General features: G+C 40.0%; 1 protein-coding gene across 8 annotated transcripts in view; it reads left to right on the plus strand.

Moving 5' to 3' along the window:
• Positions 1-16,146, plus strand: part of unm_hu7910 (un-named hu7910) — a 209,986-nt gene that overhangs the window by 128,783 nt on the left and 65,057 nt on the right. For all 8 annotated transcript variants that reach the window (XM_080194173.1, XM_080194174.1, XM_080194175.1 and 5 more), the window contains one exon: positions 6,700-6,738. In XM_080194173.1, the coding sequence (XP_080050299.1) occupies positions 6,700-6,738 (39 nt within the window). The remainder of the gene's footprint in view (positions 1-6,699; positions 6,739-16,146) is intronic.

Below are 16,146 nucleotides of genomic sequence, written 5' to 3' on the forward strand. Positions count from 1 at the left end.
CCCAGAAGGACAAGGGCAACAAGCACATGCAAGTTCCACTCCAAGCCATACATCATCTTCAATTCGAGCTATATCGCCATTTCTTCATTGTCATGGAATCAAAATACTAGAACTCCCTTCCCAGCAACACTATGGGTCTACCTGCACTAGATGGACTGTAATGGGTTTTCTAGAAAGGGTTTATCACCTTCTTCTTGGAGTAACTGAGGATGGGCAACAAATGCTGACTTTGCTGACGATGCCCATATCCAATGAAATAATTTTTAAAATGCTTGTTATTGCGAGCTATATGCCAAGTCATGAGAGTTATAAAATACCTTTTGTATTAAAAGTTTCCCCATAACATGTAATTTTGATCATTTTTTGATCTGAAATGAAATTGAAATGTAATTCTGATGCTTATAATCTGAATTTTAAGTAATGTGACAGAACCATGAAACATTTCAGTAATACAGTTTTGGGAATAAGCTACAAGTGAATGGAAATTCGAACTGATATTCTCCTAACCTATAGTGCTCAAGTATTGCTGAAATAAATACGTGTTGTCAAAGTTTTTTTTCATTTTACGCTCATCAGGACAATTCAGTCATTCAGGCTGGCAAACATTCTCCATGGCAACACCTCCAATCGGAGACTAGTTACCAACCAATCAGTACTCTCTTCTCATGAAGTTCAAATTGTTGTTCCCTGGTATTCTTGCAAATTGTTCTGTTGACTGCAAGGTGAAAAGCTTTGACAATGTGTTTTTTCAACAGTACTGAAGTTCTGTACTACCAAGTTACTATTTCCTGGTCACAATTTGGTGAATTAGAGAGTAATTCTAATAAAAACCTAGGTACTGGGGTTTAGAACTTCATGTGAGGTCTTTACCATTTTATTTTTTCACCTTTGTTTTTCTGTACTCCTGCACATCAGAGACAGTTTTGAACTAGTTCATTAATGTCCTTCAGTGAGGCTCACCCACCACCCTGCCACCTCTAGCTAGTCTGACCTATAAAGTATTTATATGTATTATATATATCTTTTCAAGTGAGGTATTTTCTTGGCAATACCAAGCTTTAGCTTTACAAGTATATTTGATATACATCGGTTGGGCCAAATGTTATCCTCGCTGTTTCAAATGTGGTAATGCATTGTGGGCTCTGTAATTTTGTGTGTGCGTTGTTTTTTCTTCTTTCTAGGCTGTGAGCAGTGTTGACCAGGCCAGCATTTATTACTAATTGCCCTGAATTGAATGGCTTGTTCAACCATTTAAGAGGGTAGTTAATAATTGACCACATTGCTGTGGGTCTCATGTCATGCATAGACCAGACAGAATAAGAGTAGCAGACTTCTGCATCTCAAGGACATCAGTAAACCAGATATGTCTTTGCAAAATTCCATTATGCCACTTACTGTTTATTTCAGATGTATTTGTTAACTTGCTTGTCTAGATGGCTAAAGTGTGATGCAGAATGATGCCAAAGTTGCAGGTTCAATCGCTTTATCGGCTGTGGTAGTTCATGGAGGCCTGTCTCCTTGTCTTGCCCCCATGTTTGTGGAGTGATGTCCCTAAAGCTATATGTGTCTCAATTGTGCTTCTGTAATGGAGTGAGATGTCTACGGCCCTTTATGGTTTATGACTGATTATCTTACATTACCTGTTAACTGAATTTCGCTGCTGCTGTGATAGAATTTGAACTCAATTCTGGATCATTCATCCAGAATTTTGGATTTTAGACCAGTAACATAGCCACTATGCCATTGTTCCCTAGTACAGGTATTTTTCTCTTTTGTTGGTCCCCATTTTGCCGTCGCTACCGTGGCATTCTTCTCTGTCCAGCAAGCTTATTGCCACAAACTGTGGACATGGGAATGCATTACTATAGTCACCCAATTATTGCACAGCAGTTTGATTTTCTTCTGCAAACAAAATAGCCCATCTTTCTTTGCTGCACATTCATGATTTCCTGTATTGGGGTAGTTATTAACCACACAGTGGCAGGCACCAAGAAGCATTCAGCAAGTGCAGCATGCTTTTAAAAGGTACTGCACTGCTCATGTGGGAGTCGATTCTCCCAAAAAGATCTGAGTGCTGAATTTTAGGAAAACTGATACGTCATTTTTTTTAGTGCGATTTCAGCCAATAATCTCCGAAGCCCTGTGCACTGCAGAGATCACAATCATGAATCTCATTAAAAGCTTGGGGGGAGGGGTGGTGGGGTACTTACTTGCACCAGTGACTGACAGTTCTGGGACTCTGGGCATACACAGGTGGCCCCGAACTGTTTGCCTGCACTTTGCTGAACAGCTTAATTGCTGGCCAGTCCAGGACCCTCACGGTGCTGCCCCTCGACGCCCCCGTGGCCTCCTGCAAGCATTCCTGGGTGAGCCCTACCCCCTCCCCCAAAACTGCTGTTTTCCGTCCAGACCACCCCGCTGTCCAGTCACACCTCCCTCCGGCACACTTTGCCCCTTGGCAGTGTTGGGGGCACAGGCTGGCACTGCCAGAGTGTCCATGCCCAGGGAGCACCACCCCTATTGCCCCATCCGCTTCACTCCAGCAGGGTCTCCTGCTGATTCCCCAAAAGTGGGGAACTAGGCTGAACCCCGTTGGAGTGAAATTGCACTGATGTGGCGGGAGATGCTAGCAGGCCCAGAGACTGCAGCCCCAGGCTCGATAATGACATTTAAATTACATTTAAAAATAGATTAAAATAACTTGCCTGCTGTTCCTGCCGGTTTCCAGTGTCATCCCGACTGCGCTGGTTATATGGCGCTCGGATGTGCGTGCATTGGGAACACGTGTGAATCCCACAAATCAGCCAAACATGATTGTCCTGGCCCGCCGCGCTAAAAAATTAACACATTGGGATAGGTGAATCACCCCATTAATACCTATTTATTGTAATGGCAGGCAATAGAATTTATAGCAGTGCGTAGCAGTTATACTTTAAACTAAGTGACCTCAGATGTATTCTGCAGGCATATGAGAGTACGAGATTGATGCATAGGGACACAAATTTTTCTTCCTTCACATTTAGTCTTCAAAATTGCTTGGGTGTTTGTTTCTTAAATCGAGTAAATTGGATCAAATGCCGAGATTGAAACAGGCTAGATTTTCAGGCCAGTTAGAGTGGTTTCTTTCCCCACCATCAAATACTGTTGAAAATTGCCACAAACTTAACTGAGCTTCAAAGTAGTTCATTGTATTTGAGGGTTTTGGAACGTTTCTCAAAAATATGCCGAAGTGCTAATGTTTCTGCATGTGAGCCAGAAGCTCCAAGAATGGCTCCTCTGCACGACTCGATATCAAGAAAGGTCCATTCATTATGCAGCCAAACGGGTTGAATGTCAACCAGCAAATCGTTCCAACACGCCAATGTCTAGCAGTAAGAGTGGAAGAGACTCCTGGTCAGCCATATGATGGAAAGAAAGTTGGAGCCTCTTATCATCAGTATCCATAAACAATAAATCAGAAGTGCACCTGAATCAGACTGTTGGCTCTTCAAAAAATTCCCAGAGCTGGAAATCATATCCATATTTTCCAATTATAATCAAACTTAGGGCTTCATCTCATTTGAATTTAGGAGGTGAAAATTAACTATATTCTTAAAGCCAGAACTTTCATTGCACAAAATTTTATAGGTGGAAAATTTGTATCATGTCAAAAATGGGCATCAGTTTAAAAGTGATGATTAAGCAAAAATACAGCTGATCTTTTTAGATTCAAAATTATGTTAAGTGTGTAGATTTGAATACTATTTTGAGATTTATTTTGGTTGATCTTTTAATAATACTTTGCTCTTCGAGGAATTTCCATGAACGTTTTTCTCTAGTGTGAGTTGCTTAAGGGTAGCCATTTAATGGTGGAGATTGGTGTGACAGCTGGGGTAATTAGATAAGACTTTTTAGTTAAGTGAGAAGTTTGAGATAATTTGTAGTTTGAGTTAATTTGCAAGTATGATATATTCTGTAGGGCACAAATTTTATAAGTAACTGTGTAGTGGTCTTGATTGTGGCCTGTCTGAAGTATGAAAAATGAGTAGTGAAGTTTACTCCATGAGTGTTGCTGGCATGAGTCTGTTCTGTCTTTACAATATTCTTCTGTTTTTTTAAAAAAAACTCACTTAAACAATGCAGATCCTTACCTGATAAAGTTACTTTTTAGGGCAATGATCTGCAAAATGAAAGGTTTAGCCAGTGCTCTGATCTGATCCAGATGGAATCATAAATACTGTATTACGAGTACAAGAGAAATTGGTCACTGAGGATTTAAAACAGCAGAGCATCTTGCAGAATTCACGACTAAATGAAGAATTATCTAAAGGTGCAGATCAATTATAATTATCAGTCAATTCCACTATTGTCTGCCAGGACTTTTAATTAAAAATTTGTATTGTTTTGCAGATCTTTAAATCATCACAAAGACGTCAAAAACATTTGGACCAGGCCACTCTACATTCCACTATTAGTTTTTTTTTAATTTTGCCTTTGTTCTTAAAGCAGACTGACAATTAGTGTGTGAACTCTGGGATTGAAGATAATGTGATGGGACACCCTGAAAGAGATGTGGAATATTTTCCATGAATGCATTTTTTTTTTGTATTTTATATATATATATATGTGTGTGTGTGTGTTTTAAATAATTAACAACTTTGGATCCAGTGTGCTTTTGTGAATTCTGTAGGTTACAGTACAAAGTTCTTGATGTAAAAATCTGCTCATGTAACACTAATGGCTGCAGTGGTAGATAATTGAGAAGCATGTTACCAGTCTACTAGATTCTCATACAAAGTCTGCTCTCAAATACTAAGGGTGAAGTTACACAAATATAATATATATATTCAAATGAAAAACATAGTAATGTGTAAATGCGACTTATTTTGAATAAATCAGTATTGGAGTGGACTTCAATGAGTAGATGCAGTAAATTTAATGACTATATTAGAACAAATTGTAACCATTTAGCATAAGAATGACACAAATATAATGTTTATCTTTTTTTGGGGGGATTGAGAAATGATTGAAATTTTAATTGAGTGCAAGTTCAGCTTGAGTGCTACCTGTAGCTATTGTGTGAAAAACAGTGAACTTTTCAAAACCTCAGTGTGAAGAATGTTTGATCAGATCAACACTATAGTGTGTTTATATAAAGTGGTTACAAATGTCAGGGAGATTTTAATTAACACTATTTAGAAGTGAGTCTTTTTTAAGTTGAGCTAAGTTTTCCATTATGAATGTGATCATTTTGGTCAGATTTTAGCAATAAAACCTATCAACTGTGATAATTTGTCATTATGTATATTTCTTGTAAATAGCCTTATGGCTGAAAAGCTTAATCTTAATGTATGGTACTCACATGTTTATTTAAAACAATGTATCAAATTTTAAAAAGCCATAAATTTTGAAAGGGAGGAATAATTGGAAAGGAGACGAGTTAACTACAAATTGGACGTAATTGCTAATCTGCAATGTTAGAAAAGGTTTTTAAAAAACCTGTCGTAGATTGGTTCTGGCCAAGGATCTCTGTTTATACATCTGACTTGACAGTCAAAAGTTTACACGTGCACTAACTGACTTTAAGCTAGCGGTTCTAACTTGTCAAAAGCCATGTTGGCATAAAAGAAACACTTTGCATTTGCAATTGATATATAATTTTATTCGTTGCGTAAGCTACAGGTGCAAACCTGTTCAATGTAACAATGACAATGTGTTTTTGGATATGTCATTTGTCAGCAATAAAATTTCCTAGAAATACTGAAGAGTCCTTGTGTTTTTATGTAAATACGGTCATGCCTTTGACTCAAAACTAATCATTTAGCAGAAGATGTAAATATTTTTGGCAGTTTACCAGTTGAAATTCTTTTTAGAAAGGGAAATTCATCTTGATTGCTACCTGCATCCAACAAGAACCTTACAGAACCTAAGCTATTTAATCATTTGAACTCTATTATGATTTCCTGTTTATATGGATGTATATGCTGCAATTTTATATTTTAAGCTTCTGTAGGAACCATCATATGTAAATATTTATTGAATAAATTATGTATTTCAAGACTAAGCTAATATACCCAGTTCAGCAACTGGAGATCTTTTACATGATGTTCTGCTGATAATGCCTGATGCTTTATACACATTCTAGCCATGCACACGCACACTTTGACAAGTGTCAAATGAAGCACCCATCCAGATGATTAGCTTTTAAATGATTACATAATTTAAGTACCTCCTATCTCCCAATATCCTTGTAACTCCTTAGCTTTCTGTTCAGGTGTCACTGGTGTTTCAAAGGTTTTATTTCAATTCAATTCAATTAATCATCTATATTCCACTTCCAAACCATTGCTACTGTTTTATCTGCCATAGTCACAGTACCCCAAACTTCAGAAAGCTTGTCCTTCTTTGCCTTGTTCAAACTGGTAATAGTTACAATAAAATCTAATGTTATACATCATACCTGTGTGTGAGCTGCTGTTATTTACAAAAGCTATTGGTTTAAAAATGTCAATGTAACTGTGTGTAACTGTTCCTCTTTTGGATGCATGGCTGTGACTTGCATTTCAAATATCAAAGTATATTTTATGCACTAAAAATGGAAACCAAAAAAATCAGTTTGTTGCATTGATTGCCATTTCAAAACCATGTACAATAATCTGCATTAACACTATATATTTTGATACTTCCTTAACCAATGAAAACATTTTTGTAATCTTCCAGACAAAAGATCTGTCTCTGAAGTAAAGAAGGAAAAGAAAGGTAAGCTCCATCTTGTGCACTAACTGATTCTGGTAACAATTATTTTAGATGACTTAGTAATGATTGTTTGGGTCATTGAAAATGTGCATCCTATTGGTATGCAGGTGGTCACGCAGTTGGCCAAAGTTGTGGACCTAGTCTTGTGTGGCTATTTTAATTTGATTTAATTTTTGCGGTGAAAGGCAGTTCCTTACTCTTCAGTTGGTCTTGCTCTTTAATTGGTCAAGGTTGAGTGGCAGTAGAAAGGACATCTAAAGGCATAAGACAGAACCAGTTAAAATTAATTCGGGAAGCAAGCGCAGTATTAGTATATCAGAAAATATTTTTCACCCACTTCCTAGAGAATAGTTTATAAAATCAATTTGCTCAGTGAATTGAACTGTAATTTAGATTTTTTGATTAAAAGAACATCCAGATATGTGGCAGCATAATCGGTGTTGAAAATTCTGAATGGATAGAGAAGATTGTTTCTCCTAGGTAAGGGTGAAAAATGATGGGCCAAACATACAATGTAGTAGGCCACTTCAGTTTTAAGGAAATGAAATTCATGTCCAGGATTAGTGGTTTAAATAGACATGATGTCAACATTTCAAGATAAGATTGAGTAAGTGGATGAAGGAACAAAATTTGAAGGGGTGCAGGAATAGACTGTATAAACAAGTAAACTGCTTGCTCACATGCAAGATAAATGTCAATCTGTAAAAATTGAGTTGAATGGCCTGTTTGCCTATTGCAATTTTGATGTGTACACAGATAAATTATTGACTGGAAAATCTGTATCTCCAGGTTGCCGTTTTCTTGTCATTTTTGAGATTTGCATAGATGTTAGGTCCTGCACTTTTAATACAATTTGACAAATATTGTTTGCAATGAATAGCTTAATTAAAATAGGAAGTTTTGCAGGTGCCTGGAGTTATTTGAAATGTTAAACTTGCAATCTTTTCGCACTAGATGGCACTCTAAATTAATGAATGATGACGGACTTCTGCCTATAATGCCCAGATCTTCTGATGTCCAGAGCAGTGCATTCTGGAATTAAGTCTGTGTTGCACATCAGAACCCTGCGGAATTCCTGGTGTGTTCATGTGACATAATTGCCTAGGAAGTTCTGGGCTGCTTTTTACTGTCTGGGAACCTTTGCGAATGTCAGAGTCGAAGACTTGGACCAAAACCTGAAATGAAACACCATTTAATCTTTGGCATAATTCCAAGATCAATCAGCATAATTGAACTCGGCACCACCTGACCCCTTCAGTCTTCATTGACCTAGGCTCTGAAGCTGTCTTCCTAAACCCACCTCCACCTTCTCCTCCTTATAACCCTAATAATATGACCAGGATTTCAGCCATTCCTTGTAAACTCTTCACAGTGTCAATTTTTCCTTGTGCTTAAATTTTATTTTAATGTTGACTTTTCTATATATATGCTTGTTGGGTGAGTTGTATCAAGAATCAGTAAACACATTGATATAAATGTATATCGTGCAAAGTAATGGAGTGAAGAGATTATAACAAATAATGTCAAGTATGAAGACTAAACATTTCATATTTTGGCCTTGCTTTTTATTCTGAAGATTGTGCAACTGTGCTGTTTTGTACTTTCACTGTTCGGAGTATGCTAGGTGACTGCTACGCTTAATGGTATTATGTGTTTTGGACCGCCCAGTGGTTCATGCTGCTGCCTCACAGTGCCAGGGACCTGGGTTCAATTCTGGCTTTGGTTGACCATCTGTGTGGAGTTCGAAGGTCTCCCCCCACCCTGTCTGTGGTTTCCTCCCACAGTCCAAAAATATGTGGGTTAGGTTAATTGGTCATGTTAAATTGCCCTTTGTGTCAGGGGGACTAGTAGCTTAAATACATGGGGATAGGGCCTGCATGGGATTCTTGTCAGGCTTGATGAATCCCTATGTGCTGACGGGATTCTATGATTCTACGAATATCGGCAGTGTAATTTAAAAAGAAAAGTGGTGTTGCTGCCTTCTGTAGCTCCTGTACAGAACGGAAGAGATGGTTTTCACTAGGAACTTGCTCAGCGTACCCAAACAGGCAGTGATTTTTATTTTCTTCTCGCCTTTGGTTCAACTCTGAAATCTGTCCTATAGCAGATCCCTGGGTGATATTACTGAGCCACCCCAGTTTCTTTGGCATTGATGCCAGGAGAGTGGTATCCTTGAACTAATTCTAGCAATTGCAGTGGTAAATTTGGTGCATCTAATCCAACAGCAGGCTCAGACTTGTGGAAATCTGGATTTTATGCCAGGCTAGCGAAATTAGATTTATCAGAATAAATACAAGGAACTTACCAGTGGATCAAGTTCAAGAGGCTGAATGGCCTGTTCCTTTGTTCATGTATATACTGGAGGACTTCCTTTTATATACTATTGTTACTCAAGATAAATCAGGAAACAAATTTTCATACAGTCTACGTTCCTCGTGTGAACCTAGGAGTTAAATATTAGCAATCCATTTGACTGCATCAGTTGTTTGATTCTCTATCAACTTGTGTAACATTACATTTGCTCTTTCTTTGCAGCACAAATCACAGTCTACAGATTCAAATAGGAACTCTGATATTTGCTAATTCCCCCCTCAACCTGAGTGTATCAGCATCACACCAGGTACTGTTTCACCTACTGAACCATCACGGGAGTAACTCATAGAATCAGAACAGTACAAAAGGAGGCCATTCGGCCCACCAAGCCTGCACAGACAACAACTCCATCCAGGCCCTATCCCCGGAACCCCACATATTTACCCTGCCACTTAGGGTAATTTCGCTTGGCCAATCAATTTAACCTACTCATCTTTTAGTGCTGGGGGAAACACATGCAGACATGAAGAGAGCATGCAAAATCCACATGGACAGTCACTTGAGGCCAGAATTGAACACTGGTTCCTAGCGCAGTGAGGCAGTGGTGCTAACCACTGTGCCAACATGCTGGCCAATTGTTGAACGTAGATAAGAAAATGAACTACCCCCAGATTAAGTAAAAGCAAATTACTGTGGATGCTGGAATCTGAAAGTAAAAGGAAAAATGTTGGAAAATCTCAGCAGGTCTGGCAGCATCTGTAAAGAGAAAAAAAGAGTTAATGTTTTGAGTCCAGACAATCCTTTGTCAAAGCTCAGATACCTCCAGATTTACTTTGATAATTGCATTTTTTTTTATATTCTGTTCCCAAGCATTTTCAATGGTTAATTTAACATGGAATTCTTTAGTGAAGTCATGAAATAATTCTGAGCTGTTACAACTTCTGCAAAGTTATCCATCTATTTTGAACTTTGATATAATTAAACTCCAGGTTGAAAATGGAGAATTGTTGAGCTGAGATTTCCAGCTGGAGTCAGAATCCCAACATTAAGGTTGGGATCCACTTACAGTCTCAATGATGTCCAAGTCCCACCCACCTGTGAGAATGCCCCATAAGCGGTGTGCTGCGCAGCTGGGAGGACAAATAGGAACACGCAGGTTTGTAGGCAGCTGGCTGTTTCAACAGGAGGAGGACTGCTTCTGCAATGGCTGTAGATGCAAACTGCTTGTCGCAGTGCTGACTCATACAGAACACTCGGGTTAGGAGGGAAAGAAAAATCAGGATTCCCACTTGAATCTTTAGCAGTGACTGGCGCTACATAGAGCATATGTAATATTACACAAGTCAATATGGAATCCCTATACTCAAATTGACTTCTAATATAGATAAATGGGTGCTGCCAATGCAAGTTCAGGGCCACAAAGGTGCTTGAGGATGGAGATGCCCTCTGAAAATTGATATGTTGAAAGTGTGGCATAGCTGCCAGGTTATCATTATGGAAGACGAGCTTCTCCACAGGATGGCTGAAGCTGTGTGTTGATCGCTGCAGCTCTAGGAGGGATTCAAATGAAGCATCAGTGATGTCCTATCTCCAGACTGGAAGGTGCCTTTACAGAACTGGCAGATTCAGCACACAGTAGACCATCCCTAAACAAATCCTTAAAGACATAATTGCCTGCCTTGTTGGAGCAGGCTTCTAACTTTCTTTGGTAAATTCCAGAGGTGTAAACACATGAAGGAACCGTCCTCCCACAGTTCCCCCTGTTAGTTGCAAGTCCTCATGACTCTAACCTCTAATCTCCTTGGCACCTAGAATATTCAGTCCACTGTTTATGAACCAAATATAATTTTGAGGGATTTTTTCTTTTAAAATTTTCATATATTCTGGAAATATTTTTGAGACAGTTATCTCAAGCTTATTAAGAATGATCTGAAATGACACCACCTAGTGTAGAGTGAGTCACGTAGACCAGAAATCTCCTGATCTTTCATTTGTATTGAGTAGGTTTAGCTGGAACAACAATAAAACTACACGTATTGGCCTCGAGTATTGGACTAGATTGTAAGAAATTAGCTGGGTTCCCACTCCTAATTCATAGCCTACAAATCTAGCTGAAGGATAAGGTTCAGCTGTAATATGGCAATTACGTTATCATTAACACGCTTTCTTTATTCATACATGAAGAATCCTAATTTGGGAAAGTACCAGAAGCTTTTCATTGTGCCATAAACCCCCTGCTGTTCTGTTAATGTTGCCTGGCTGCTGATAGTAGCTGATAAATGATGCGGATCACACATCAGAAAATACAGCAGTCATTTAAAAAAAAATTGTGTGGGATGTGGGTGACATTGGCAAGGCTGTATTTATTGTTCATTCCTTGTTGCCCTGGGGTGGTGATAGTTGATTTTCCCCAGTATCTCTGCAATTTTTCAAAGTATGTTGCTTCCACAAGGATGTTTGACAGGAAATTCTATGATTTTTCCCAGTGACAAAATGATGATGTGTTCAGTGTGTCTTGGAATTGAATGGGTTCCCAAGATCTTGCTACATTTGGCCTCATTGGTGGTAGAGATCACAGGGTTGATTAGGAGCCTTTGTCAAAGTAAGCATACTACATCATAGTGTACAGTGCTGGAGAGGGTGGTGGTCAAGTTTAGTGGCAATGGCACTATTTAAGCTGACTGCTTTGTCCTTGATGGTGTTGATTTTCTTGAATGTTGTCATAACCATATCCCACTCAGGCAAATGGTGAATCTTCAGCACGTGCTCAGTTTGAGCCTTGTAGATGGTGGAATAACTCTAGAGTCAAGAGGCAAACCATTATCAAAGTTCTGTATCTCTATCTTGGTCTTAAAGCTGTGTTGTGAATGTAGTTGGCCCAATTAATCTTAATTGTTATTTTGTTTCTTTTGTAGTTTTTTAGACCAAAAAAAACATAAAAAGAACAATGATTAACTCAGATACTTTGTTTTTGTAAGACTCAGTCTTTCAAAAAATATTGTTGACTGTTTTTGTTGAGATGTTGAGATTCAATGGGGTCACTGTGATCTGACTCCTTGATTGCAAGGGAGCTGAATTAAAATCAGTGGGTCTGGCTGTTAACTCAGGAAGTTCAATTAAATCAGTCACTTATTATTCTCCAGTAATACACTAAGTGTATTCACACTACACGAAGGAGTGTGGCTAATCTTTCATGATAGTTTTGATGTAAAGGTCTAACTACTGCTCATTTAAGATGATGCATTGAAAATTGTAGAAGTTTCCAAAAAGTGTGAGTAACTGATCTCGGGCAGATTTACGAAGGGAACAAAAAAAAACCACCACCTGAAGAGAAAGTGGAAATTTCACAGCAAAGTGATGTTCAATTTGCTACTTGCAAAATGAGGAGACATTGACATTGAACTTGAGAATAGATTGCCAAGTGCTATTGTGGAGCTTAAGCAGAAAGTATGTTTTACTTCCCTAATTGTGGTTGAGAAACAAATTGGGAGGTATTGCTGAAAGGTGGGTTTTGATATGGGGAGGGGGAGAAAAAAAAAATATCATGAAGTCTAAAAAGACACGATAATATATACATTCAGAAAAATTATAAGCTGAACAACTACCTTCTTGAAATTAATGAATAGGGCAATTCAAATAAAAACTCAACAATGAAGTAGAATGTAGAAATACTGAGTAGGGGTGTGCACAGGAATTTATAAATTCAGCTTAAAAGGGCATGAGATGTGAAAAGAAACATGGAAAAAATAATATGAGTGCAATAATAAAATGTTTACAAAGAACTTCCCAGCACGGGAAACAGGCCCTTCGGCCCAACGAGCCCACGCCGCCGCATCTTCCCACACCCACCCCGCCCTGTGTGTATGTGAGTGGAACCCCTAATGTAGCCAGATTCAGGGGAGAATAGTGTCAATTTGGTACACCAGTCAGCCTAAGAGCACATCTTTGGGGTGTGGGACGAAACCGGAGTGCCCGGAGGAAACCCACGCAACCACAGGGAGAATGTGCAAACTCTCACAGACACAGGCCCAAATCCATGTATCTGCACAGCTAGCAGTGATAGTCACTGAGCTGTTGCGGTGCCCATCTGCTGGTCCAGGATTAAGCACACACAACGACACGAAGTACTAGGCCACTCCCGGAACCTCCAAGAGCAGCCCACGCACGACCCACTGTGTGCATGCCCCTCGTTTGACAACAAGGTGGACCGACCCTGTGGAATAAAAAGACAATACATTAACATATAAAACTACATTTCCGGTGTCGTCCCGAGGCTCTGACCCTATTTAATACCTTCTACTATAACCCTCCATCCTTGCTTCGCTCATGTGTCTGTCTAACGTGCCTGCCTCCACCACCCTACTCAGTAGCGCGTTCCATACCCCCACGACCCTCTGCGTGAAAAACCTTCCTCTCATATCCAAATTATACTTCTCCCCCCTCACGCTTAGATCGTGACCTCTCGTAATTGTCCCCAATCTAGGGAAAAGCCTGCCACTGTTGACTCTATCTATTCCCTTCAGTATTTTATATACCTCTATCATATCACCCCTTAATCTCCGTCTTTCTAAGGAGAAGAGCCCCAGTTTCTCCAACCTTTCCTCGTAACTCAGTCCTTCCATGCCAGGCAACATCCTGGTAAACTTCCTCTGCACCCTCTCCAGGGTCTCCACGTCCTTCCAGTAGTAAGGTGACCAGAACTGGACGCAGTACTCCAAATGCGGTCTAACCAACGTTCTGTACAACTGAAGCATTAGACGGCAGCTCTTATACTCTATACCCCTTCCTATAAAGGCTAGCATTCCGTAAGCTTTCTTCACAACCTTCTCTACCTGTGTCGACACCTTCAGAGAGTTGTGCACCTGCACTCCCAGGTCCCTCTGTATCTCTATACTCTTAATCTGTCTACCTTTTATCACATAACTCCTCCCTGCATTATTCCTTCCAAAATGCATCACCTCGCATTTGTCAGGACTAAATTCCATCTGCCATCTATCTGTCCAATATACCAACCTATCTGTATCCTGCTGTGTCACCTGACAGTCCTCCTCAGTATCTGCCAATCCTACCATCTTGGTGTCATCTGCAAATTTGCTGATCACGCCACGTACACCCTCTTCCAAGTCGTTTATATATACTACAAAGAGGAGAGGTCCCAGTACTGAGCCTTGCGGCACACCACTGGTGACTGGCCTCCAGCCCGAAAAGGTCCCCTCGACAACTACTCTGTCTCCTATTTCCCAGCCAGTTTTCAATCCACCTAGCTACCTGTCCTTGTATCCCATGTGCCTTAACCTTTTCTACCAGCCTACCGTGAGGGACTTTGTCAAATGCCTTACTGAAATCCGTATAGATGACATCAACAGCTCACCCATCGTCAACCGTTTTTGTTACCTCCTCGAAGAATTCCGCCAGATTCGTAAGGCAAGACCTCCCCTGAACAAAGCCATGTTGCGTATCCCTGATCAGATTGCAACGCTCCAAATGCTCATACACCCTATCCCTAAGAATTTTTTCCAATAATTTTCCTACCACTGATGTCAAACTCACTGGTCTATAATTACCAGGGTTATCCCTACTACCCTTTTTCAACAGCGGTACCACATTAGCTACCCTCCAGTCTTCTGGGACCTCACCTGTGTCCAAAGAAGAGACAAAAATTTGCGTCAGAGGCCCAGCAATTTCATCTTTCACCTCCCTAAGCAGCCTGGGATAAATACCATCAGGCCCCGGAGCTTTATGCGTTTTTATGCTACCTAAAAACCTTAGCACTTCCTCCCTCGTAATGGATATTTCCTTCCACTGATCTACAGCTCCCTCCAAGACACTACACGACACCAATCCCCTCTCCTTCGTGAATACCGACGCAAAGTATTCATTCAGGATCTCACCCATTCCCTCAGTCTCGATACATAGCTCCCCTCCCTTGTCCCTAAGAGGACCAATTTTCCCTCTAACCACTCTCTTGCTCCTAATATAAGAGTAAAATGCTTTTGGATTTTCCTTAATCCTATCGGCCAAGGCCATTTCATGCCCCCTTTTCCCCTTTTTAGCTCCCTCCTGCTCTCTCAATAGTTTACTTCTATCACACCAGGAAAATAAAATCTAGAATGCTGCAAAATAGTCAAAATATTGAATACCTTTTTGAGATATTCACTAAGAGCATCACACTGTAGAAATGCATTCATTTATTTTATAAAATGCCATTGAAGATATTCAAGTCAGTGTGACAGGATGGTGAGACTAATTTCATAAGGTCCTTAGCAACTTTGCTCCTTTGAATTGCTTGATTCGCCCATGCTAAGGGGAGACGAGGCATCCATGGCTGATGAGGGAAGTCAAGGACCGCATAAAAGCAAAAGAAAAAGCTTACAAAGTGGCAAGGATTAGTGGGAAGCCAGAGAATTGGGAAGCCTTTAAGATCGAGCAAAGGACAACTATAAAAGCAATAAGGGGGAGAAGATGAAATATGAGTGTAAGCTAGCTAGTAATATAAAAGATAGGAAGAGTTTCTTTTCAGTATATAAAAGGTAAGAGAGACGCAAAAATACCATCACAGCACTGGGAAATGAGGCTGGAGCAGAAATAATAGGAAACAAAGTAATGGCAGAGGAACTAAATAGTTAGGGTTCTAAAAGAGGTAGCTGATGGAGGCATTGGTGGTGACCTTTCAGGAATCACCAGGAGAGTCGGGGGCATAGGTCAGTGTAGTGGGCATAGGTCAGTGTAGTGGCCATCACTAAGGAGAAGGTTCTGGGAAAACTGAAAGGTCTGAAGGTGGATAAATCACCTGGACTAAATGGACTACACCCCAGGGTTCTAAAAGAGATAGCTGAGGAAATTATGGAGGCATTGGTGGTGACCTTTCAGGAATCTCTGGATGCAGGGAGGGTACCAGAAGACTGGAAAGTAGCTACTGTTTAAGAAGGGAGGGAGGCAGCAGATGGGAAATTATAGGCCAGTTAGTCTGACTTTGGTCATTGGCAAGATTTGAGAGTCCATTATTAAAAATGAGATCTGAGTACTTGGAAGTGCATGACAAAGTAGGATTGAGTCAGCACAGCTTTGTCAAAGGGAGGTCATGTTTGACAAACCTAT

Source organism: Carcharhinus amblyrhynchos, chromosome 8 (genome assembly GCF_965287045.1).
Source record: "Carcharhinus amblyrhynchos chromosome 8, sCarAmb.v2.hapA, whole genome shotgun sequence".
NCBI classification, from domain to species: Eukaryota; Metazoa; Chordata; class Chondrichthyes; order Carcharhiniformes; family Carcharhinidae; genus Carcharhinus; species Carcharhinus amblyrhynchos.